Below are 25,418 nucleotides of genomic sequence, written 5' to 3' on the forward strand. Positions count from 1 at the left end.
TATAAGGCAAACATTTTATTTTCAATCACATGTATTAAAAAAACACTATATGATGGAATGAGAAGTTAAATGCATATATTATATATGAATTATTAATGTTTAAAATGCTATGAGACATATAATCACATAAAAAACAAGACAATAAATATATGAACTGGTCATTTTTGTTTGCGATATGGTAGATTTATGATTGAGACCTGTTAAATACTGATAGTATAAGAAAAATACATACATCATGGTAGTTGTATTAATTTTGCATTATATTGTTATTAAAAATAATTTTTAAAAGCAAATAAGTTAAAAAAAAAGTTAATGATTAAAAAATTACATCATCTAAAAAATGAACCATCCATGATTGGACAAAGAGCAAGTTTCAAAGACAGAATAAAACGCCATATTGACCTGTCTATTTATAGACCGAAAACAGTTTATCATATGACGTCATTATATATCATGCAGTATCATGTAATAGAACAGTTATTTACTTAATATAAGCTGGGAAATATACAGTTCATATTGATCACAAAATTATTATTGACCTCAGGCTGGGTCAAAATGATTTTTTGGTCAATATGACAGCATATTTCCCAGAAAGTAAGTAAATAATTGTATGATATTCTCTAAAGATTCTCACCCATCTGGCTGATTTTAAGGTATCTGATGTAAAAATAAGCTTGTCATTTAAAGCTGCACTCTAACAGATTTACCGAATTGACAACTTTTTCATATTTTGCCTCGGAACCAGCTGATTTTGGCATCAGTGTTTTCAAATCAGTCATATAAAATAACTCATAATAGAACAGATCTCAATTGTTTGGTAAACTGCCGAAATTTTCATTTTTCTTAAAGCCTTAGTATCGCTTTAAGCCGTAAAACATTAATTTTCGAGCGTAAATATTAATAACTGCGATCTCATCTTTGATCATCAGTCTAATATCATCATTTTTCAGACATTTCACAAAATTTGGCTCATTCCAAGACAAAAACTTGAAAAGTTGTCAAAACGATCAATCTGCCAAAGTGCAGCTTTAATGTTAAATTTTGATGCCAGGTGACCCCTCATAGCTTTCATTTGAAAGGTTTTATTTACTGATAAATAATTTGGAAAAATAATGACATAAGAATCATTATAGATAAAGTAATTGAAGTTTGTTTTTCGTTCTTTATTTCAACTGAATTCGAATAGTAGAAATAACCCATTTTGCATTATTTTAAGGTGATTTTTTTTTCGAATTATCAAATGTTCTTAGTCTAAACAGTACACACAAAAATGGTATGAGGTCACCACCAACCAAAACTCACATAAATGAACAAAGCATATCTTATGTAAAATCTCATTTTAAAACTTCATTTATTTAAAATATACACAACTTTTAAACTGTTCTTAACTTTCATTTTTAGTCTTTTAAAAACAGTATTAAAATGAATCGTCATTTCAACTGCACTTTCACAGAACGAAAATTAAAATTCATTAAATGTACATTCAATGTTACAAACAAATCAGTCTTTTTGTTATATTCGAAGAACAGAAAATAGGTACATTTTGTTTACAATACTAATCTTGGAGAAAGACAAATGGCCATACATAGATGAAGCAAGTCAATATAATTTAAAATTCTAAAATATACTTCAGTATTATTGTCATCTCAGGAAGGCCACTATAAATTTGTTGCAATATGTTCATCCCTGCCCGCCCCCTTATTTTTCTGCCACCCCTTACATTTTATTGACTCAAATAGAAACATTGAACTAGGGTCTGTTTTTTCGCATCGGTCCAGTACTGTATGGGAACCGTGTTTATTACTATTACTATTATTACTATTACTATTATTACTATTACTATTATTACTATTACTATTATTACTATTACTATTATTACTATTACTATTACGTACTTTATTACGGTGTCAATGTATAACATTCACTTGTAAAAAAAAGGAAAATTGTAACAATGGTTTTCGTGGTTCATCTAGAAATACATGTATATGGTCCCTTATGCAATAAGAAACAGCATGAACACATATTCAATGGTGAAACAGTCATCTAAGAAAAATAAAAAATAAAATATCAACCCCACCCCCATCTGAAAATAATTTGGATGAAAATCTAGCAATAAACTTATATTGGCCTAATACAATCAAAGTTGTGTTACATTTCATAAGCAATCAAGCTCTGGAAAAGACAAACATGCCATTATGAATTATTTAGTTTATGAAATATATTCAGAGTGTAATATTCTTTATACCAAATTTGAAAAAGGTTTTAATATTACCACGTTTCGTAATAGTTTGATGATATGAAGTTAAATCTTAATTATTAAGAATGGGTGGAGTGAGCATAGTGAATGAGCCCTACTTAATCATATATTTTTTACTTCAGGGCGTCTATTTGACTTCGAATACAACCTCATTGCCTGACGCAGTGTCAGCGCAAAATCTGACACAGGGTGTGTGTATCAATGAGTGGCAGTAGGTGGACTTTTTAAAAGTTGAAATTCTCAATGACTAAGCCTAGTACTTAATGATTGCATATCTCCAATTTTCATTGGCTGAAAATGTAGGTTATATTTTAAAGCTGCAAAGGACACACTGCAAGTCGAGAAAACTGATAATATATTGTAAAATAGTAATAATTTTATAAAAAATTATGCCATGCAGTTATGCTATTATGTATAGATTGCAGGAGTATATATTTTTTTATTTTTTATTTTACAAAATGGCAATGTTATGTCTTTCCAGGTCTCGGCTTCCATATCAAATGTTGATCTTTCTGAAAGAAATAAAAGAAGTGTTATAATACATAATGATACTCAGACCATAATTAAACATTGTGTTATTTTACTTGGCCTCAACATTGTTTTATTTTACTTGGCCTCAACATTGTTTCACTAGGCATTGTGATATTTAACTTGGCCTAATAAACATTGTGTTACTTTACTTGGCCTCAACATTGTGATATTTTACTTGGCCTAATAAACATTGTGTTATTTTACTTGGCCTCAACATTGCTTCACTAGGCCTAAACATTGTGATATTTAACTTGGCCCAATAAACATTGTGTTATTTTACTTGGCCTCAACATTGTGATATTTTACTTGGCCTAATAAACATTGTGTTATTTTACTTGGCCTAATAAACTTTGTGTTATTTTACTTGGCCTCAACATTGCTTCACTAGGCCTAAACATTGTGATATTTTACTTGGCCCAATAAACATTGTGTTATTTTACTTGGCCTTAACATTGCGATATTTTACTTGGCCTAAACAATATGCTATTTTAATTTTACTTAAAAGTCTAACAAAGCTACAATAATGTTTCAGTTGAAAAAAAATCATCTGTCAAAAACTTAATAAAATTAGATCACTAGATGTAACAAGTGCAATTCTTATTGTTCGAAAATCGTTTACTTCTCAAAAACAAACAAACACAAAAACAAAACAATGAAGGGTATTTAAATGAATTTCACATAACAGATGTACTACATGTTCAAATATAGGAGTAGGCTTTATGTTTTGTTCCAAAATTTAGCAAAATGATTCATCTGCAATACAAATCTTACATATTTGAGAGATCTTTTTAAATAATTTCCTGAATATATGTGAAAAAACCCTGAATATATAAACAGTGTGATTAAAATGGTACAAACGAAGCACTTTTGTATAGATTTACATGCAATATAGCTATTACAAATAGAAACAAAAATATTTTCTGTACTGGATGCAGACAAGGAAGTTTCACTTAAACTAAGAAATAAATCAAAATTCAAATTTATTACGAATATTGACATTTCATATAAATCATTCTTTTGCAGAGATTCAAAATTGTAATATCAAAAATAAATATCAACAACAGTGTGTGTATATCACATGAATAATTCCTTGGTACGTCATAAATGCTATGTCGGAAGGCACCATTTTGCTACGAGTGATGATTTTACAAAGATAACATTTCTTTTTCTTCACCATTTAAAATGAAACAAAGGGCAGTCTATGCTGCTTTAAGAGCCCTGCCTTTCTTTCATTTCCAGTGATTGCTTAGGTGATTAGTTTTCTCAAACACTTTGACAAACCTGTTTCCAAAAGAATGTTTTGACAGTGTTCCATCAGGCGGCGGTTTTGTGAAAAGGTTTGTCAAAGTGTTTAGGAAACTAAACTCTAAATTGAACTCTAATAAAAGACGAGGCTTTTTATGAGGCTTAGACTGGCTATGTATCATTTAAAATTGTCAATGAATAGTAATTTATCATATGGTATACACACACTGAACAAGTGTGCCACAGAGCGAACACCATGCATCCACTGTCTGTTCCTGTTTCGCAGTCAAACAAGGGGCATAACTCTAAATATTTATGCCAAAGCAGACCCTTACTATACACGTGTGAATAGGCCCTGGCAACATGCAAAGGCTTATATAATGCCAATACATCAACATTTGTTTTCTTCAAAACACAAACAAGCTTATAATAGTGCTTTAAATATATGATATGAAAAGATTGCATTCAATGTCATAAGGCATATAAAACAGATCAGGAGGACGTACAACATTTTCTTTTGTGATCCTCTGTCAATTCCTGCGTTTCCCCTGGACGAATAAGGTCATTTCTCATAGTCATCTTCTTGGTGTTTTCCCGATGCAAAACTCGCGCCATATCTCTAAACATTTCAGTCACACCAGTCCGATCTTTACACGAGACTTGATACGAGCCTGATAACACGTTACCACACTCACGGGTAAAATTCTCAATATCCGTCTCATTAACGCGATCGTCACTTTCACAATCAGCAAAGTTTCCGCAAAGGAATATTTTAGCACCTTCAGCATTCATAACAATGTCGAGGATATACTGTGACAGAATGGAAAACGTCTCCTTGTTGGTCATACTGTAACACAACAACGCAGCGTGTGCTCCTCGATAATAACTTTGTCCAATGAAACTCATTCGCTCCATTCCTCCTGTGTCCCATAACGTCAGCTGAAAAGAAACAAAAATACAATCGTAATTTAATTCCTTCGTAGTCCAATTACGTAAGCTGGAAGAAGCAACAATGTGATCATTATGTTTTGTATCACCTCAATGCTCAACTTTCATCTTTAGGCCTTATAAAAGGATGAGGTTTAATTCTGGTTACCCGACTAACTTACACTAATAAAGAAATCACTAGAAAAATTAAAAAAATGTGGTATCCGAAATTTTTCGCCTTAAAATATGGCATTTGCTTATTTCACAACTAGATTTCTTTTTTGCACCAAACCTTGCATAAGTTCTTTGTTCCATATGTCAACTAAAAATGCTCTTTGACAGTAATTTAATATGACGTGTGTTAAAAAAACACACAAAAAACACAACCTACAGACCCATATCTTTTTAGGCATGTAACCAGACAATCTTTATTTTTTAGGCCTTATTGTTCAAAAGAGCTAACAATTTTTAGGCTTTCCTTTTAGTATCATACCAAAGTAATAGCTACTGCCCCCACAACAAACATGTTATTTGAAATTTTTTGTTGCACAGGCATTTAAAGAAATGCCAGGAATGGCATTTATAACTACCATAAAATAATAACCAACACAAATCAATTAAACTGTTTGATGTTTTTTTTTTAATTGATACTTTTATAAAAACTGGCATATTTAAGCTGCTGATAAGCCTTGCTCTGAAGTTCTGGCTGCAGAAGCTGCAGCCTTATCTCTTTGGGGCACATTCAGGAGTTTGAAGGAAATGAAATTATAATCAACCTTCACCACCCCCCTCTCTAAGTCTCATTTAATAATTCAATTCTAAGGGATATATGGGAAATATAGTTAGTGTTGACTCCTGTACATATAATCATAGACTTTGTGAGGGTGTTTGTGAGCAAAAAAGCCATTTGTAAAAAAAAATATGCCAGCGCACAAATAGTTAAATTAAAAATCTGTGGTGGCTAAAAAACTCGATGAAATAAACTGTGCACAATTTGTATGAAGTAATTGCATCTGTCATTTTTCAGTGGTTTCAATTTTCCTCCGCAATAATTACAATGGCAGGAACATTAAAATGTAATTATGTTACAAAATACTGCCTTTGTTGCAGACCTTGATTGAATAAATCCAGTAAATTTGTCAATAAATGGTCAGTAATTATGGAAGCGATACCTCTACCAGGCCTCAGCACCCTGTTTTTTTTATTGGAACAAAAATGTACAAATTGTTAAATCCATACCCATTTTTGTTTTTATGTTCAAATTTGTGAATTGTATAAGCATATTCAACTTGAGCTTTACAACATTCAACAATCTATCTTGTCAAACATAAAGGAACTCGCTCACGTTTTTGTAAAATTCCCTTTTCTTGTATGATTAAATAAAGTGTGGAAATCATTAGGAGTGTTAAAACTAAAACACCAAAAGCTGGAACCCTTCAGCAAATGTTGATTATACTGTCTTTGAAGACCACAATTTTCATTAACCAAATGGTCACAAAATAACAGCTTTGTTGTTGCATGATTGGTTATTGACATTATCATGTGATGTTATCAATGTACTGTTAAAAGGTCAAAATATCAATAACTTTTGTAGAAGTCCTTGTGGTCTATTTGTGGATGCTTCACTTTTTTTAACTTTACAAGCCTAGGTTTGCACCCCACTAAACCGATATACTTGTAATATAAAATTGTATTTTTTTCTGCAATTTTGATATTATCATGGACCTATAAACCATGGATTAGCAACTCTCATCTGTGTTAATGCGATAATCTCAAACTCACGCGTGCAGCGGGATTTCATTCCGAGATCTTACCGTGTGGTCATTTTCGAGACGTCCGACATCGGCCGAATATATACATGTAGGAAAACATTAATTAAAATTGACTCAAATGCGCGGTACTTTCATTTGAGTTGATAATAGTCCAATGGAATCTGATTAAAATCACAGTTATTAATTATGACTAAATCTATAATGAACAAGGCATTCTTAGCAGAGTTGGCGGAAATAACCGAAGATCGCCGTTAATGACCAATTGGAGATTCGGCGGAATTTTCCGATATTTTCCGAGCGCGCGCTAAGGATTATGGGTAAATTATTATTTCTTATCGTTTCACTGATATGGGGCAGTTGCCAATCCATGGTTTATAGGTCCGTGATATTATAGAATAAAATAATGATAAATGAAGTGATTTCAGATGCATATGTAACCGGGAAAACTTGTTTTGGGCCCCAAAAATGGGTGAATACTGGAACCTTTAAATTCAAACCAAGATTTACTGAAACACTACTCAGTCTGTGTATCTGTTGAAAAACTAAAAACAAAATTTCTCACTTTCTGTTTCTATGGTGATACCATGAATATTAGAGGTTATGTAATAACCTATCAGCTGTGTCAATCATTCTGGGTTCAAGATAACATCATATCAATCCATATGAAACCAGGAACTCCACTGGTTGCTGATTAAATGTATGATTTGTGCATTAGGCCAACCTTAAGATGTTGTTTGTTTGCAGTGCCCAAAATAACTGATTTGAACAAACTTTTATACCTTTTTATGGTCTTTTGAGCAGATCAATTTTATTTTTACGTTGTTCTCTTTTTTGATGGTTTAAAGGGGCTAGACGCCAGATGATACAATTGCAAGAGAAAAAGAAAATTGTCAAAACTTACATAAAAATGACATCTTTGTGTACAATACATTAAATCTTACTTACATATGTATCACATTGCTAATTACACATGCATCTTTCGCAGTTTTTGCACGCTTTTTCCACTTTGAAATTTACTACTGTTGTCTACCATGTAAATCCCAGTTAGTTTAAAAATAGCCTTGGTATATATGTACCCATAAACAGATATGATTTAAACTGGGAAACCGTTGTGCACTATTTTGAACGGGAACCACAGATGAGACATCAACATGATTATTGCGTTTATTATTTAACCATGTAAAATGATGTATCATCGGTCTTCTACCAGCTCGCATTGACAACACTCGGCTGTTTTTAGGAAATACTGTATTTGCTGATTTTTGGACCATCTGGTGTCTAATCCGTTTAAGTCATCATTCAGTCTTGATATATAATTCCTTGCCTTCCAGCCCACTAAAAAAATATGGGCCACTCCACTGAAAACCAAAAATGTTATAATGATGGCCTTAATGGAGTTGGTGATTGAATTATGATCTGTGCATTATCTTCTTTCTACCTGCTGTCAAATCTTGCTTATCAGCTGAAAGCTGAAGATGGAGCAAAGCAATAACATTTTGCCTTTCTCCGTTCTTTTTCTTTCATTTCAAAACAAAGGAATGAAATGACTAACCACTAAAATTGAGCCGTTAAGGGAGAGACAGATTTAATTTACTTGCTAATAAGCAACAAAATGTGAAAGCTTCAAACGCTCCAACCAGCATTCTGGATGCAAGTCCAAAGACCCAGTTGGTACCAAATGTATCTTTGAATATAATAATTTTTGTGGTCACATAGAACCAAAAACAGATGGTAATGTGCAAAAATGAAATCAGTAACATTTGTACCTGTGAAACAAGTCATACACAAATGGAAAAAAACAACAACAAAACACAACAATGTACACCAATGGCCATTAAACTGATGACAAATGTTTAATACATTCTTGACTGCAGGGGAAACAATTTTTATAAGAGTTCTAATATACATGTAGTCCTCTCATATTACTAATACTGAAATTTCCAGGGTTGTCCCACCAAGGTTTGATTCCCTGCCTGGTCACAAGTGAATTTAGTTCACCAAGCAGGACAAGTGGATTTTCTATGGGCTCTCCAGTTTCCCCCACAACACAAGACCACACTTTAGGCAAAGCGACCAGAATGAATCAGAATAAGTTAACTTTCTTAACCACCGGGTTTAAAAAAAGAAAAGTTTAAACTAATCCAGAAACATCAAAATCAAGGTACAAAGAACTTTAATCTTGCATATCTCCTCACTAATCAGCCCTAGTGATATTATCTCAAGGGTGAGCTACCTGAGTTCACACCATCTCACTTTCAACCCAGTACAAGGCTTATCAGCAAACTAAATAAAAAAAATAATTATAATGTGTATCCAATAAAAAAAATCCAAGTGACACAAACAATGTTATTAAAAGCTTATAAACTATTAGCACTTTGTTTCTAAGTAAACAGGGCATATCAGCAGACTTCTGAATTTTCATTTTTTTACAATGTGTATCCAATAAAAAAAATCCATGTTATTGAAAGCTATAAGATATCAGCGCAGTGTTTCTAAGCAAACTTCAAAAGAATATTGTGTGAATTTGTTTGATGATCATTCAGTGTCCTTTGTTTATATTTTAAAGACATTTCTGGCAGCAAGCAGGCAAAACAAGATGCGAGTATATTTTACATAATTCAATGAATAAAATATTGGATTTATTCCTTTTTTGAATCCATTCGACAACATTTTTGCAAAAAAATGAATTTGAATGAACACAGACAAATCATGATTTATTCTTAAACTCCAAATTATCACAGTCAGCACTACTAGACAGCAATTAGTAAGCATTAAAAAAATCACCAGAATCCTTATGAGACCCCAATCTTAGCTCAGCAAGTCTTTCTAAGAGATCATTTCTAATTATTTAACTCTCTAGCTGGGCCTCAACTTATAACCTTGTTAATTAAGAACTAATTATACCTAACTGGCTGGGCTTATGAGCCATAGGAGGCATATTACACCCAATTATATTGTTAGGAGAAAGCTGCCATGAAATACAGTACCAAGAATTTGTCAAAAGTGGAACATTCACAAAATGATGGTTACCACATTTTTAGCACATATTTGGCCTCTCAGTTGTTTTTTAAAGCACATTTTTTTCCATCAACTTGATGCTTCAAAGCTGTGAAATACATTAAAGTGATCTGATAAAACTGCCAGAAAGATATACAAACTGTGCTTAATAAAGCATGTATTGTATATCTGTGGATAGAAACTATAATAAAACAAGAAACCTATATCTCCCCATGGCCATTAATTTCATGTTTTACAAATCATCAGATCAGATAATTTCTTTAGTTTTCCCTTTTTTTATCTCTATTTCTGAAAAGACTGTGAATTGCTCATCTACAAAATCGAATAGAAAACAGACTAGATGTACAAACAATCACAAGAAAAATGTCACAATATGGCAGAAATACTGGACATCCAAAAAGCCATAAAAAAAACAGTGTACCGCAGATAGACTTAGACTGTGTATGGCAGACAGGCTGGATGGACACGAAGTTTCATTTAAATATCTTGAACATTTTTAGGTTAAAAGGCCAAGATTGAAGTTTTTGCACTACTGTATTGATATCAACACAAAGGCTACCAGGAAAAACAGACTCGAAAAGACGAGCTAATAAAAATTATCAGTTTTATAAAAAGAATGGTATCAGGGACACAATCGGTGATAACATCATTAACTTGATTACACCCAGAACTGTAATTTCACAAACTATGCACATCACACGTCTGCATGACGGTGTATCCGATACAGAAACAGATGTTTCCAGTATTTTCATGTGTTATTGCAATTACATTACGCGCCTATAGCAACAATTTAGCATAAACATAATTAAACTAAATTGAAGTTCATATTTTCTGAGTACAATACAATATTTATGAGGGAGTTGCCCCAATCCCCCCTTCCAGCCTTAAAACAAAATACTCCTTTATTTATTACCCAAACATTGCATACATATAAAATGCAAACTATTTTGAAAGTCTGAATACCAAGTTATGCCAATTTTTTAGTTTCTGCATACTGCGTACCACCCCTTGGGTACCAAGAACAGCTCATAAATACTGCATACCAAAAAAAACAGTTAATTTAAAGGTCAGTTGTTTTTTTGTAAGAATTAGAAACTTGTTCATATTTTATGACCAGTATATTAAACTGTATATCACATATTTTTTGTTTTACGAGTTGTCTACTTTTGTGGGTAAATGTTCTTTTATAATCATATGGAAACTAAGGCAAGAAATTGTTTAAGTACGTGATAAAAACTGATCCATTTTATCACAGCAGGTTTGATAAAATTACTTTCAGGCCCAAACATAGCAAAACACAGCAGAGAGTGGGCCAATTGTTCAGAACTTTGTTAAAGTTAACAATGTTTTTAACTTCATCGTTGTTAACTTCAAAACGTGAAAGTTGTTTTGATTGGTTCATATTCTTTATTCAAACAAGTATAAAGGCTGAAACAGTTGTCCTAAATCTTATTTATAATACCACAGTGTAGTAAAGATTCGAAAGTTAACAACGATAACTTGAATGAAGTTCTTAACAATCCACCCAATATAACCTTATCTTGCAGTTTTAACGATATCATAATACCAGACAAAGCATAATTGAGCAATAACTTATGCATCCTGAACTGCAATACCGCTGAGCAGATGCATAATTCTTGGCATTACAGCATCATTTCCATTTAAACTGTAGAAGACCACACAGATCTACAGATATATTTTCATTAAAATTTGCAAAACCTAATTCAACCAGGTTAGTTTTTCCAAAAGCTGATCGAGGTTTTCACATCTGGGCGTTGGTGGGCAAGGATTGGGTTATTCAAGTTTAAAGTTGACCAATTACCATAAATATGAAGCTAAGTCAAGTAAATGATTTTCAGAATTGAGGTTTAAATTAATTACAATTATTTTGATCGTAAAAAGGTAAAAGCTTGCAGGTGATTCAAAATTCTGCGAAAGTTAAGGCCAGGTGAATTTGAACATTTATATTACAGAACCAACTTTCTTTTACCGACGGTAAAAATAATGCAAATATACGCAGATTCTCCTGCCAATTCAAAACCAATGCTTAATTTAATCAGAAATTTAAATCTTTATTTTAATTTTTGTGGGAATTTCCATGCAATTTCCCTGAGGCATTAATGCAGAATCACTTTTTGGAATCCCCATGGCACAGAAAGGTACATGTATACATTCCTGCATATATCCTCGTAGATATTCATCATAACAAAAGAAAGAAGTCATGTCATACCAAAAAATTAAACATTATATAATAACGTTAGCAAAAACATCTCCAAAAACAAAGACATGATATCAGTAAAAACAAATCTGAGAAAAGTGTTCACCACATTACGTCTGTGTTACTCTGGGGTAATTACAGAAATACCCGGGGTAATTACCCAGGGTACCAAAATCATAGATGTTCATTATAACCTTGTCATACTATTCCTATTATGAGTTCTGTCCAAGATTCCACTGTCAATCAAAGCTACTGTATTTCACCTAATAGACGCTCAGGGTATTTATGCGTGTCATTTTTCAGGTACTGTAACACTAAAAATATTGTCCAAATTTGCCAGTAAACAATGGTGGTATGTAATCTTAGAGATGTTTGTTTGTTATGAGTTGAGCTTATGAAGGTCTGCCTGTGCCCATTGGCTTCATTTCGGCCTGACCCCTAATACCATGACACCATCATTACTTAAAGCATTATCAGAGGGGAAGAAACATTGTGAAATACAAGGAGATCCAGGTGGGATACCCTAACTTTTTATTAAGAAACCTCTTGGTTCTTCAAAGCAATGATACCATGGCAGACAACTAACCTCTGGTCAAACCAGTATTGAGTACTCCAAAGACCCAGTACTATCCTTTTAATGCTGAGCATTAGGTAGGGGAGATCTCCACATGTACTAATATTTTGGCTCTTTCTATATGACACTTAGGTATAGGCTTTTAATATTGATATTTCTCAGCAGATGTGCTGTCACCATATGGAGAAATTTATATCATCTAACAGTAAAGTAAGTTGCAAAATGTTATTTTGATTCTAGGCAAGCATCATAAAGGCACTTGCCCGTCTGCATGTCTTTTAGGGCATGCGAGTCTACAAGAACCACTACGGTATTTCTTCGGTATTTCTGATACAAGAATTTCCTGCATCTATCTTGAGTCTAAGTGTCCATCATAGCATAAACTGTTTACAATTTCCAGCAAATATTTCATATCATGTTTACAGTTTCCGTATTTTTCTCAGCCTATCAGTAAGATATGTACCATAAGTGATTTAGTCAGCTTACCATTAGGGAAAAGGTTTATGTAAAATGTAATAATAATTCAATCAAACCAGCATTGGATTCAGGATTTGGCGTTAGACAAGGCATAGCTTAAGGGCACAACTTTAACAACCTCCTCCCACCCTTATAAACGAAATATATATTACCATAATAATAGTTAAAATGTTCAAAGGAATGTTATCCCCATAAGAACATTTTGCTACTTTTGTCTGCAATAGTGAGCTTTGGTGCACTTCATAATTTTTTCTGTCTCCAATAAAAAATTACTTGCTCAGTGGATGTGCATGCCAGATAAGCCACTCCCTAAAATTTGCTAGTGAACACAATTGGTCATATAGACACTTTGTAATGACTACCATCAAACGATACATTAATCATGTTTTAAACTACTCAACTGTATAGAGAATCCACAATGCTTTTGCTCTGCATTTTGAGTTCTTTAAGTACTCTTTTCATACCCTTAATAGTCATCATTTAAACATTTTATACCCAAACAATGCAAATACCTTAGTTTATATAAATTTCTTAAAGCATTACTGTGATGAAAGCTGTAAGCTTACACAAAATTGCATTTGAGTCCATTTCCTGGGTAAAATACCAGTACTGACATTCATTTTGAGAAGCCATGAGAAAGTGCCCCACATTTGGATTGAACCCACCACCTCATGTGTGAGAGACAGACACCTGAACCACGAGACCACTCTCACCCTGGTGGGGATTGAACCCACAACCTCTTGTGTGAGACTCAGACACATGAACCACTAGACCACTCTCACCCTGGTGGGAATTGAACTCACAACCTCTTGTGTGAGAGGCAGACACCTGTACCACTAGACCACTCTCACCCTGGTGGGGATTGAACCCACAACCTCTTGTGTGAGAGGCAGATACCTGTATCACAAGATCACTCTCACCCTGGTGGGGATTGAACCCACAACCTCTTGTGTGAGAGGCAGATAACTGTATCACAAGACCACTCTCACCCTGGTGGGGATTGAACCCACAACCTCATGAATGAGAGACAGACACCTGAACCACGAGACCACTCTCACCCTGGTGGGGATTGAACCCACAACCTCTTGTGTGAGAGGCAGACACCTGTACCACAAGACCACTCTCACCCTGGTGGGGATTGAACCCACAAGCTCTTGTGTGAGAGGCAGATACCTGAACCACAAGACCACTCTCACCCTGGTGGGGATTGAACCCACAACCTCTTGTGTGAGAGGCAGACACCTGTACCACTAGACCACTCTCACTCTGGTGGGAATTTAACCCACAACCTCTTGTGTGAGAGGCAGACACCTGTATCACTGGAACACTTTCACCCTGGTGGGGATTGAACCCACAACCTCTCATGTGAGAGGCAGACACCTGAACCACTAGACCACTCTCACATTTTGTTAATCTGTCACAGGGCGGGGCCGGCGTCAGGTTCCCTTGGGGGGGGGTGCAATCCTGTCTTTCGCTAAGGCTTGGGGGCCCAAGCCCGCTGACGCGGTCACAGGGGGTATTCCGAACTATTGTGGGGAATTAGCTCTGTAGAGCCCCTGTGCCTCCTCGCTTTCCGTCTCTGCTGACAGACACCGTTGGTCAGCCTTATATTGATTGAGTTTGGCTGATGTAGTTTCTAACACAGAGACTTGTTCAAGTTTTCCATTATTCGTTTATTTTGTGCATAAAGTTCCTTTCAACTCAGAGATAACAAATAACAAGTAAATTTAATCCAATTGTGAATTCAGTAAAAAAGTTTGTTTCATGTGCGGTAATATGATATCTTCATATGTGGCCAGACTATTCAGAAGTCTTTTGTTATGCCACTGTGGCTACGGTTATGCCACTTCCTAGAATTCAGGTGTTTCCTAATTGAAAGTCAAAAATCCAGTAAGGTCCTTTCCTCCTTTTTTTTTGTAAAATTCTCTATAAGTACCTATTAACAAAAATGTCCTCACCCAATGATAAAATGGTAGCAGGGAACATATTAAATTCAACCAATTAAAAGACCTTTAACAAAATAAGGAAAGGGCCCTATGGCCAATTAAAACTTATAATATAATTATGCAAATAAGACAAGAGAGTAAAACTTGATAATTACTCTAAAAACTTTGATGTCTAGGTGCCAGATGGCTTACTGCACCATACAAAGAAATGTGCTAAAAATACTGAATAAACAGTAAGCCAAAACGAGATTAAACAATTGCAAAAAACAACAATAGTCCAGACTCAATCCATATTATCATCTGGCTTTTCACACTCCTAAAGAAACATCAAACAAAAATACTAAAACTGCAATTCCAGAAATAATGTCAAGATGACTTTTGAAAAATAAAAACAACAACAACTGACACAATAAAAAATTAGCAAATTGAAGAATTATCCATTAAAAATATATTTAATTTCACCTTAAATTTGCCTTACTACATATACCTTGACATCCTCTCCTGCAACACTGAAGCACTGTATAGCCTGATCCAAACCGATTGACGATTTTTTCCCCCGTTCCTCCGTAAATGTGTCGTTCATGAAGCGTCTGAACAGCGAACTTTTCCCAACCCCATATTCTCCGCACAGGATAATCTTGTAGTTAGGGGCCCCTGTAGCCATAGTGAGTCTGAATTGTACAATTGTTTATCAATCTTAACTGTTTTCGTTGAAAACACACATGTTCCACTATCATTGTTAAATAAGCAACTAACATAATTATTTGCTTACAAGAAAAAATACCCGGCAAACCATAAAACTTCTCTTTTGGCTAAATTGAGTGGAAATTCTGACTGGTGATAGGGGAGGCAGGTGGGGCCTGCAGCCATGATGGCTGCCCTAAATTAAGTTAGTGGTATTAGTTGATACCGAGCTGGGACACTTTCTCTGTGCCTCAGGGAGCTGTTTTGACAATGATTTTAGAGGTGATTTTGTACCACTTTTACTATAAAAATTGTCTCCTAGATAAAAAAAAGCTCCAAGGATCCCTGATAAAATGCTCTCTGCTATTTGCTCTCTGATATCTGCTCTCTGATATCTTGATTTATTTAAGCCTTAAAACCTTCCTTTACAATATAAAATTCACACTGTATTAACTAAACATTTATAACAAAACAAGATCGCCTCACAGCGAACATCAAATCTTGTTGGTTTTTTTTTCAAGTCAAACAAGGGGCCCAACTCATCAATCATTTAATCCAGAGTTATGAGCCATGCTGTACATGAACATATTATCTATAGAAACATGTATAAATATTACGATATTTCATATAAAAATCTTCAACAGTTACAGATATTAAGTTATAGCCAAATTTTTGCACAACGACACCAACACTGAAAATAGGAGGCTACCAAAATACCTTGACTTTTTTCTTTGAAAAATATCCAAGTTAAAAGAACAACATGAATTTGAAAAGCAATAATTTCTAGCATAAGATTACACACTACCTGTAGTAGTCGTCAACTGACGGCACGAATTGTACTTTTGTGTTCGAATTTTTATCCTTTACCTTTTTCTTAGGCATTTTGTCAACTGCTAGCGAATGTTATTATTAATCACATCTCATTATAATTTTTACGCTACAATTAAAAAAAAAATCACTTCAGTTTCAATTTTTCACACTTAATTCCTTCCAAAAATATTCCATCCAAAAAAGTATTAGTAGCTTACATACATCATTTAAGAAGTATTTTTCTTAAATTAGCAAAATATTAGGGCGTTTCGTCACTTAAAACCTAAACTCCTCCACATTCTTTGAATATTTGAACACTTATACATACATAATTCGCACTAAAATATCCAAAAGAACCTTCAAAACGTATTTTATAAACACATTATTCACCATGTGCAGTTTACTTCTGGTTGGAAATTACTATAAACAATAAATTAAAGTTACCAGAAACTTTGTAAAATAATAATTGTATTTTCAATTATCCAAAGTAGGTATTATAATTATGACAGCCAAGGCTGCCTTATACCGGTGGTTTAATGAATGAATGAAATTTTTACAACATTAATATGACATACACCTGAACTATGTTTAATAATATCCTTTTCAAATCTCGTGGAAATTAAAAATGTATACAAAGTAAGCCAAAATTTGTTTACTAAATTTAAGCAAGGTGTGTCGATTGTATTAGTATAGTTTACTTAACTTCTCTCGAAGATAATAGTAAATTTAGGAGTTAATAACGACTATAAATCTACATGATAAGTAATTTCTTTGTTTTAACAGTTGTATTTGATTATTGGCTTAAAGATAGTGACAGTCTTAAATTACACAAGTAAACTGATATTCTATAAAAACATTTAACAGGGCAAATAGTCACCGATTGATAAGCAATTCTTATAACTGATACTAAACAGATAAGTATTGGAGAGAGTGCTTCTAAATGCAGTTCTTTTACATTTAAATTCCTTAAGATTAGGCCATTGTAAAAGTATTAATGGGTTTTTTATCCATATGCTAACAAAAAGGGGCTAAGATTATACTTCCATGTATGTGCATGTACATAAATTTCACCAATGAGACTTTTTATTCTTTTGAATGCAGCTTTTATTAAAACAAAAAACATATTCTTAAACCAGTTCAAGTTTTGCATTCATTATTTGTGCAGCACAATATAACATTATTCATCTTACGTTTTCGATCATTAATCAAAATGACCATTAATTTTGTCGCCATTGTAATCTTCGATTTATTACGACATGAGGTATTTAAACAGCTTCTTAATTAATACCAGATTATTTTTTTCAAGCTGATTTTATAAATAGATACTTAATAAGCAAACATTCATCTCTTTAATCTCCCTGGGTCAAGGGGCATCACTCAAAAAATTTTGGCCAGAGTGAGGACACTTGCTAGGTACAACATAACAATAAAAATCGTACATTGTCTGTGTTCAGTCAAATTCTAATGGTTTCCAAATTGTGGTCAATTTTTGCAGTGTTGAGCTGCTTACCCATCATGACATTTAACAGACATAATTTTCACTTATGGATTTAGGGGTGTGTGTGTGGGGGGGGGGGGGGGGGGGGTCGGGTGAGGGTGTTTGGGGGAAGAGAGATTAGCGGGTGTATCCTTGCCTCCCCCCTGTAAGTGAACATGTCAGCTCAAACAAAAATATACCAGAACATGTACCATTTTCTGATGACTAAATCACCATAAATTGCAAAAATGTTTTTGAGGAACAACCCTACTACCTCATTTAAACCATCTGATTTCAGTTCTGGGTAGGGGTTACATGTCCTAAAGGTGTGCCCCAAAAATGAAGCAAAACATGGACATGCCCCTGAACTAAATGATCGCAAAATGGTCAACCAAACAAAGAACTATTTAAATTTATCAAACGGTGGGCATAACAACGGATGAATTAACTGATCAGAAAAAAATGATAATTAGAACAATGGTTAATTAGTTGTAAAATGAAATATCATTCATATAAAAAGTTGCAACTTGCAAAAACACAAATAAACAACTTGAACTCAGTGACTTTTTTTTTTTTTTTAATTTATGTCATTTTTGTCATGTACTCTCTATTGACAAATTTGGCATCTCCTAAAATGAAGTCAAATAGTTCAAACTAGTTTAGGAGTTTTTATTGAACATTCAGCTCCATAAATATACAGTAAAAGTTCACAAGTATTTAATCACCTTAAACCAAATGTTTAAAGACCTTATCAAAGGCTTGAAAGATTTATACCTACAATGTATCCATCTACATCAATCACTTTATTTGAATGAAACATGAATATATAAACTTTTGACAGTTACCTTCATTGTTTACATGAACTATGTAAAAAGGCACAGTACATAGAAAACAACAACAAACAAGATCTGACACAGGAAAATCTTGTGTCAGATCTACAGGAGCCAGTGCTTAACCTTATTAAAGAAATGGTTTAAACCCTCTAGCTGCCAGATCATTCACATCCCCTTACTTTTGTCATTGTAGGTCCAAATTAACTGCCTTATATCAACATGTTTAGGTATGTTTAAATGCTACCTAAGGCTCTTAAAATGCTTAAACCCCAGGAGCTTCATGGGCTGTTGCCCCCTCTGAAAAAAACAAAGTACAAATGCACCCAAAAGGGAGGACTACCACAACACCCTAGACTCTCAGTAAAAAAAGTGGCGACAACTTTTCCAACCCAAATGGAATCTTCGGAATATATCTATGGCAAAGAATATATTCTATGTCAAATTCAAACTATCGAGACGAATTTCAAATAAAAAAGTCTGACCCTAAACCATCTGCATACAACAGGGGCTTCAATAAGCGAACGTAAACGTATTATACGTCCGGAAAATCGCCAAAAACGTCCCAGAATTTGACCCCGGGCGTTTTGAAAATTCCTTTTAATAGCCTTGTACGCCTCTTTTAATGAGACCGGACGTTTTCATATGCTGTGCACCATTGACTGCTTAAAATATGCCGTACTGCCCTTTCATCTTCCCATACGCCTTGTACGTGTCATAATTTATGACAGCTTATTGTGTGTAATGAGCAGACGACCTGTGTAATCATAAACGGCCATCTTCTAATCCGATAATTAGGAAGAGCCAATGAGTGAAACATCGCCAGGAGGCGAAGCTATTGAATGTCAGCTAATCAGAATATACAATGAGAACTCGTTCATTCAAAGATGAAAGTTCGTAAAATGCTATAGGAAATGCAAAGGGATGTTGAAAAATGTTGATAAACACTATTAAACCTGGTAAAACAATTGACAACTGTATTATACAGACGACTATTTTAAATATTGTTGACTTGAAGCAGACGGTCACTGCCGATTTGTAGACATAGGAAAGCTGGCGCTAACACAATCAAATACATCAATTTATCACTAAATGTGTTGAAAGTGTATTTGTAAAATATTCATGATGAACATTTCTTTGTAACCCCCAAAAATATTTTGATGCTTATGTTGCGTTTACCTATCATGTCTACGATTATGTCAAAATTCGCCGAAACCGAGAGATTTTTTATTGTCATTTTATTCTAAAACATCAACATATTAAGCATAACTTTACCAAAGACAATTGAATAACAGCCAGGCTGAATTTAATATTTGTACTAAATCCCGATCGTACCAACTAAAATTCGTCCCCTACATATTTTTTTTTTGTGTATTTAGGCCAGTATATTTGTTTCATATGCTGTTTTTTTTATTTTACATGAATTTTAGGAGAAAAATGAGGCATTGCACTAAAGAATACTTCAGACAAGTACAGTCATATTACCACAGACAAAAAGACAAATTTTAATTTTGATATTTAAACACACACTTCTAAATTTTGTGAAAAAGCAACAACATTTTTTAAAAGTCTGATAATCATGGAAAAGGATTTAAATTGAGTATGAAAACAAAACATTCTACGAGACAACCCCCCCCCCTTTTGGTGGACCCCTCCCACTCCCTTCCCCATGCTCCCTTACGCAAGGCTCTTGTTATGGTTGAATATAAACAATAAACATATAAAATAAACATTTTGAATTGAGCATCAAACGCGCTTCTTTACCTACAAATTCTATGAAAATTCCTAAAAATTCCTGAAATCAGACATGGAATTTAAAAAAATTCCTGATACAAAACAGGTTGCCAAATACGCCTGTCCTTTTTTTAGAACATCAAGTTTGGTGATTAAGAGTTGTACATAAGCCATATTTAGAGAGCGGACTCTTTAATACAGTTTTTGCAAATCCAAGGGTCATAACTCTGGAGTGATTGGTGCGACTGGTTATAAAACCTGACCAACATATTCTCAAAATTCTACCAATACTCATTCTGACCAAACTTGGTGAGGATAAGACAAAGATATCTAAAGAAATTGATTGGACAAGACTGAATTTAGGTCATCATATAAATGACCAAAATTCAGTCAAGGGCAATAACTCTCTAGTGAATATAGCGATATGGCTGGTTACCAAAATAGTTCAAGATAATATGCCAGTGCACATTTTGACTAAATTTGGTGATGATTGGACAAAGGCTTTTAAAAGCGTTGATCATACTACAAGACAGATTTGAGGTTATTTCTATAATTAAAGTGAGATAACTCTATAGTGACCTGAGCAACATGGCTGATTATCAAACTTGTCCTTTAGATATGCAAAACACGTTCTGGGCTTCCATTCAGATTTTGAACCTAGAAGAAAGAACTTCCTGTCCATCAATACTGGAAGTTTTTCACTGAAATGTGGAAGTTTATTGGGGGGGTTTAGGTAACACTGTGTCTGAATGCCATTTCACACTTAAAACTGAAATCATTTCGTCCAGGTATGTACAGGTATACTAAAATGACCTGTGTGTCAGACATTTGCACAGAATATGTTGACTTTCAAAGAACATCAGTCTACGACTTTCAACCCACAAGTGTCAGTACACTAGCATGAATCTCAAACCAACTGAGCTCACCTGGTGACTTGTTCTGACAGACCCACACAACAATGCTTTTATTTTTTTCTTGCCACTAACCAAAACATATTGGTCAATGATGATTGAGTTTTCTCGATGTCAAGGTGGCACCCCACACAGCCCCCACCCCTCCCACAATACCTCAAAAAGGTTAAAGAAGCTAATAAACTGAATTCGATATAAATTGTTTGATAACATTATCCAAAAGACAGCAACTGAAAATGCAATCAATGGATCAATAATGACAGTTTACTACATGTAGATTAAGATGTGGCATATCCCCCGCACCCTCCCTCCCCCTTAAACCTCAAAAGAGATCAAAAGAAGCTGATAAATTGAATTCAATACGCAATGGTTGATGACATCATCCAATAGACAGTCAGCCGAGTATGTAAACAATGACCAAGCAGGCAAATACCGTGACATGTAAACAAAACTGAAAACATTCAATAATAACTTTGCATTTGCAAAAACATAACAAATAAAACCTATTGTGCGAATAAATATCATCATTTGAACAAACTTACATTGATACTTTTTCTGTTCTTATCTTCAACGACGCATTTTCTTAAACATTTCTTAAGAGCATAAATCCTTTTCGCGATTGAATCCGGAAGTAATGTTTAACAGTTGTCACGTGATTGTCATGTGATAGTCATGTGACCATGGAAAATACAGGGTGTAACCAAAATCGTCTGCAGCATTGGGTAGAAACGGTGAGTCTGTTAAAAAGGCTTATTTTTCATTAGTAATATAGATAAACTAGGGGATATAGGCCATCCGGCGTGTGCACCCACCCTAAAATCGTCCAAGTTTATCTTTTATTTCAATGTTGCAGACTTGTAAAAATAATAACATATGCCCACAATGCACCATTTCGGGCTAGAAATTGTTATAAAATATATATTTGAGGGAGCCCCCCCCCCCGACAACCCTTTAAACCAAATAATTTCGGGTCTGAGGGAGGGGTGCAAGTCCAAAGCTTACGCCCCTAAGTTACGCACGCTATTACGTCAAATCCTGGATCCGCCCTGAGATATTAAGTGAAAATGTACAATTACTTGTAATAACAATTTATTATTTTAAAATCATACATTGAACAATAAATGAACATCTGCTAATAAGCGTGCATGTGTTCTGGGGCCATTTAATCGTACCCCAAGATGTTTTGTATGCTGCATAAATGTACATTTATGACGAAATGTGATTTCACTATGTTGATCTTCACATAACACTTTTAATGATTTATATATTGACATGTTGGAAAATTTTAATGTTATTAAAGTTATGGCACTTATCTTCAGAAATTTCACCAACATTGTCTAGCCTATTGGGTTAACACAGTACAGGGGCGGTTCCAGGATTGGACGTTGGAGCCGGGGCGTGAGTAAGGGCCGTATATATGAAGCCTTTGGCTTGTGCTCTTCCCTCTGTACCGAAAATTATTTGGTTTTAGACCCCCGCCCCCAGCACCTGGATCCGCTAGTGCAACTGTTGTCTCGTGTAAACTGCTGGGACTAGGGTTGTGCACGTGATCTACATTGATCTACATTTAGGGTCTCCGGTTGTGTGGGGGGGGGGGGAGGTAGGGTAATGCTGCAATCAACTGTCTTTAACTGTGAACATAAAGCCAAAAATCGTGCTAAAAAGATGTTGCATTTACGGCTAATTTTGGTCTCAATAATATTTTCAAATATCATTTCAGACCAATTACTGTGAGTTATACTATATCCTTACCATGTTCACTATAATGTAAATAAATGAAATGTGCATACCTTCGACCCTTGTTGAAGCGGTTATAGTTGTTATTTATCGTGTCATACTGTATCCCCGACGTCGCCAAACACAGTTCGCCGTTCATTATTCCGACGACGACAGTGAGGAGGGACCAACAATCACTTTGCTTAATCCTGGTTTTGCGTTCGGTTTGAAGGAAGCATTCGGAATTAATATAATATACACGTGTATCATTTGACCATTAAATTCTATGTTTAGTTTTGCTTTCCAATATATATGTAAATTGTTCAATGAATTCGACGGTTATTTCGCCCGTCATTACATCAATTCCAATGCTGATTATGTCACGAAATTATATCTCAGTAGACGCATAATATAAAACTTATTTTACGGTTTGCTTTTCTCTTTTAGCTAATCATTAAAATGCTTTGGTTTTTAGACTTCATTGATTTATCAAAACACATGATGCATTTTTGTCTTCTACAGATTTAGAAAACCCTTTGAATCACACGAAAACAACATTCAATTCTGAAAAAAATGCACAGCCCTTGGAAAGCGACGAACGCCATTCAAAACTCGAGTTATTGGCAAAACACACGTAATTCCATATAAATTGAAACACACGACGAGCAATTCAGACCACAGAGTGAACTAATAATTTCCTGCTACTCTAAGACAAAGAGCTGTGAACGTCTGAACCACAGAGAACACTTTAAACTTTCTCTCAAAAGCTCACGGAGTTCTCGAATTTCTAAAGGCGTACGGTAGCTGAACTCTGTCTGGAGACTTCGAGAGGTGATAAAAATAATCGTTGCATGTATGATTCCCAAAGCCTGATTGCCTGTGAACGTCCATACAGCAGCCTGTCCCGTTTTGCAGACTGTACTAGCACTGTATCAGAAAATCCACATCCATAAACATTGAACAAATATTGCATTCGATTGAATGACTAACTAACTAAACGCACTCAAGCCAGATTATTCCATCTGTCTATGGGAGAATCGTGTTTCAAAACAGAAACATAGTGTAAACTGTAAATAACATTAATTTGGTAGCTTTCAAAATAACCTTCCCTCGACAGATGTTTTTGCTCAAGGGAATGAACCAGCCTAATGGGCATATCAGCAGCTGACATCGAGTCCGCCATAATTGAACGTCAATCTTTGTATCATAGGTAGGTATGATTAATTTATCTCAACAATCATGGATTCTTACTGAACATACAAGTGTAGTTATATAGAATTATATAATGTATTTGTATCAGTATACACGCGCGGGGTGGGGCGGAGGTCACGGGGCTTATAGCATTTTAATTAACAATTTTAAGCAAGCTTACTTTTCATGTTCATATCGGAGAAAACAAGTAATGAAATACGCTAACAATGCACCCTTTTGAACAAGAAATTGTTTAATTTTCATTGGGGGAGTACCGCCAAATAAGCACGTGCAGTCTTAAACATACTTTTGGTGTGTAAATAGTTTTGGTAAACCCACTCTCATTGATACATTACACACCGAATTTTCTAATAGTAATATACATGCATTATTTCTTTTGGAAGAGCCCTTTATACTCATTCTCATTCAAAAGTGTTTCGACAATGATACATTGTACACATGAATGCTAAAACAAAGTTAAAGCATATTCATTGTGCCAAGGCTCTCGAATAGTATTCATTCTCGTACACCGGAGCGAGGTCAGTAAGTCTGGAGTTCCTTCATTCACTGTTGCACGAAACCAGACAACTCCATTTGCGATCATAAACAAGTTATTACAAATAAAAGATTCCCCATGAAATACACCTACCTCGCATTAACCGGGCACCATTAATTGACGGTGATATAAAGTGCACGAGAGCTCGTGCTACCACCTGGCATGACCGGTCATTAACGTCATGTCCACTTGACTCGTGCACGTTGACGCTGATTAGGACCACACTTTATTATTATGAATGGTATGAGGATTGTAAATAACCAAGAGTTTGTAATGGAACAACGCCACAATAGTTCATCGTTTCTTGGAGATGTTAACTCAATAATGGTTGTTTTGATTGGCCAATGAAAGTACTCAGATTATGTTCCTAATATTAAGATAAATCAAGATGCTAATTAATACTGCCCATTGTCTAAAGCCCTGGGCACAACGGATCGTGCGAACTTATGTTGAGGTAGACCCATAAAATATTTCTCGTGACAACATCTTGCAACATTGCAGAAATCAAGTTTGAGTGGTGACAACGCTACGACAAATTGAAGAT

At 34.6% G+C, this 25,418-nt stretch overlaps 1 protein-coding gene across 5 annotated transcripts; it reads right to left on the reverse strand.

The window, feature by feature from the left end:
- Positions 1–23,841, reverse strand: LOC128243360 (uncharacterized). 5 transcript variants are annotated; one of them, XM_052961096.1, is made up of 4 exons: positions 23,202–23,839; positions 15,453–15,636; positions 4,540–4,972; positions 1–2,769 (listed from the first exon to the last, which is right to left on the reverse strand). In XM_052961096.1, coding segments are annotated over exons 1-4 (705 nt in total). In that variant the 5' UTR covers positions 23,288–23,839; the 3' UTR covers positions 1–2,767. The 5 variants fall into 5 exon arrangements, with proteins under 5 accessions (XP_052817056.1, XP_052817054.1, XP_052817057.1 ...); XM_052961094.1 differs by having other exon boundaries at positions 1–4,972; positions 23,202–23,841; XM_052961097.1 differs by lacking the exon at positions 23,202–23,839 and adding an exon at positions 21,954–22,059 and having other exon boundaries at positions 1–4,972.
- Positions 23,842–25,418: the final 1,577 nt, after the last annotated feature.

This window comes from Mya arenaria, chromosome 8 (assembly GCF_026914265.1).
Source record: "Mya arenaria isolate MELC-2E11 chromosome 8, ASM2691426v1".
NCBI classification, from domain to species: Eukaryota; Metazoa; Mollusca; class Bivalvia; order Myida; family Myidae; genus Mya; species Mya arenaria.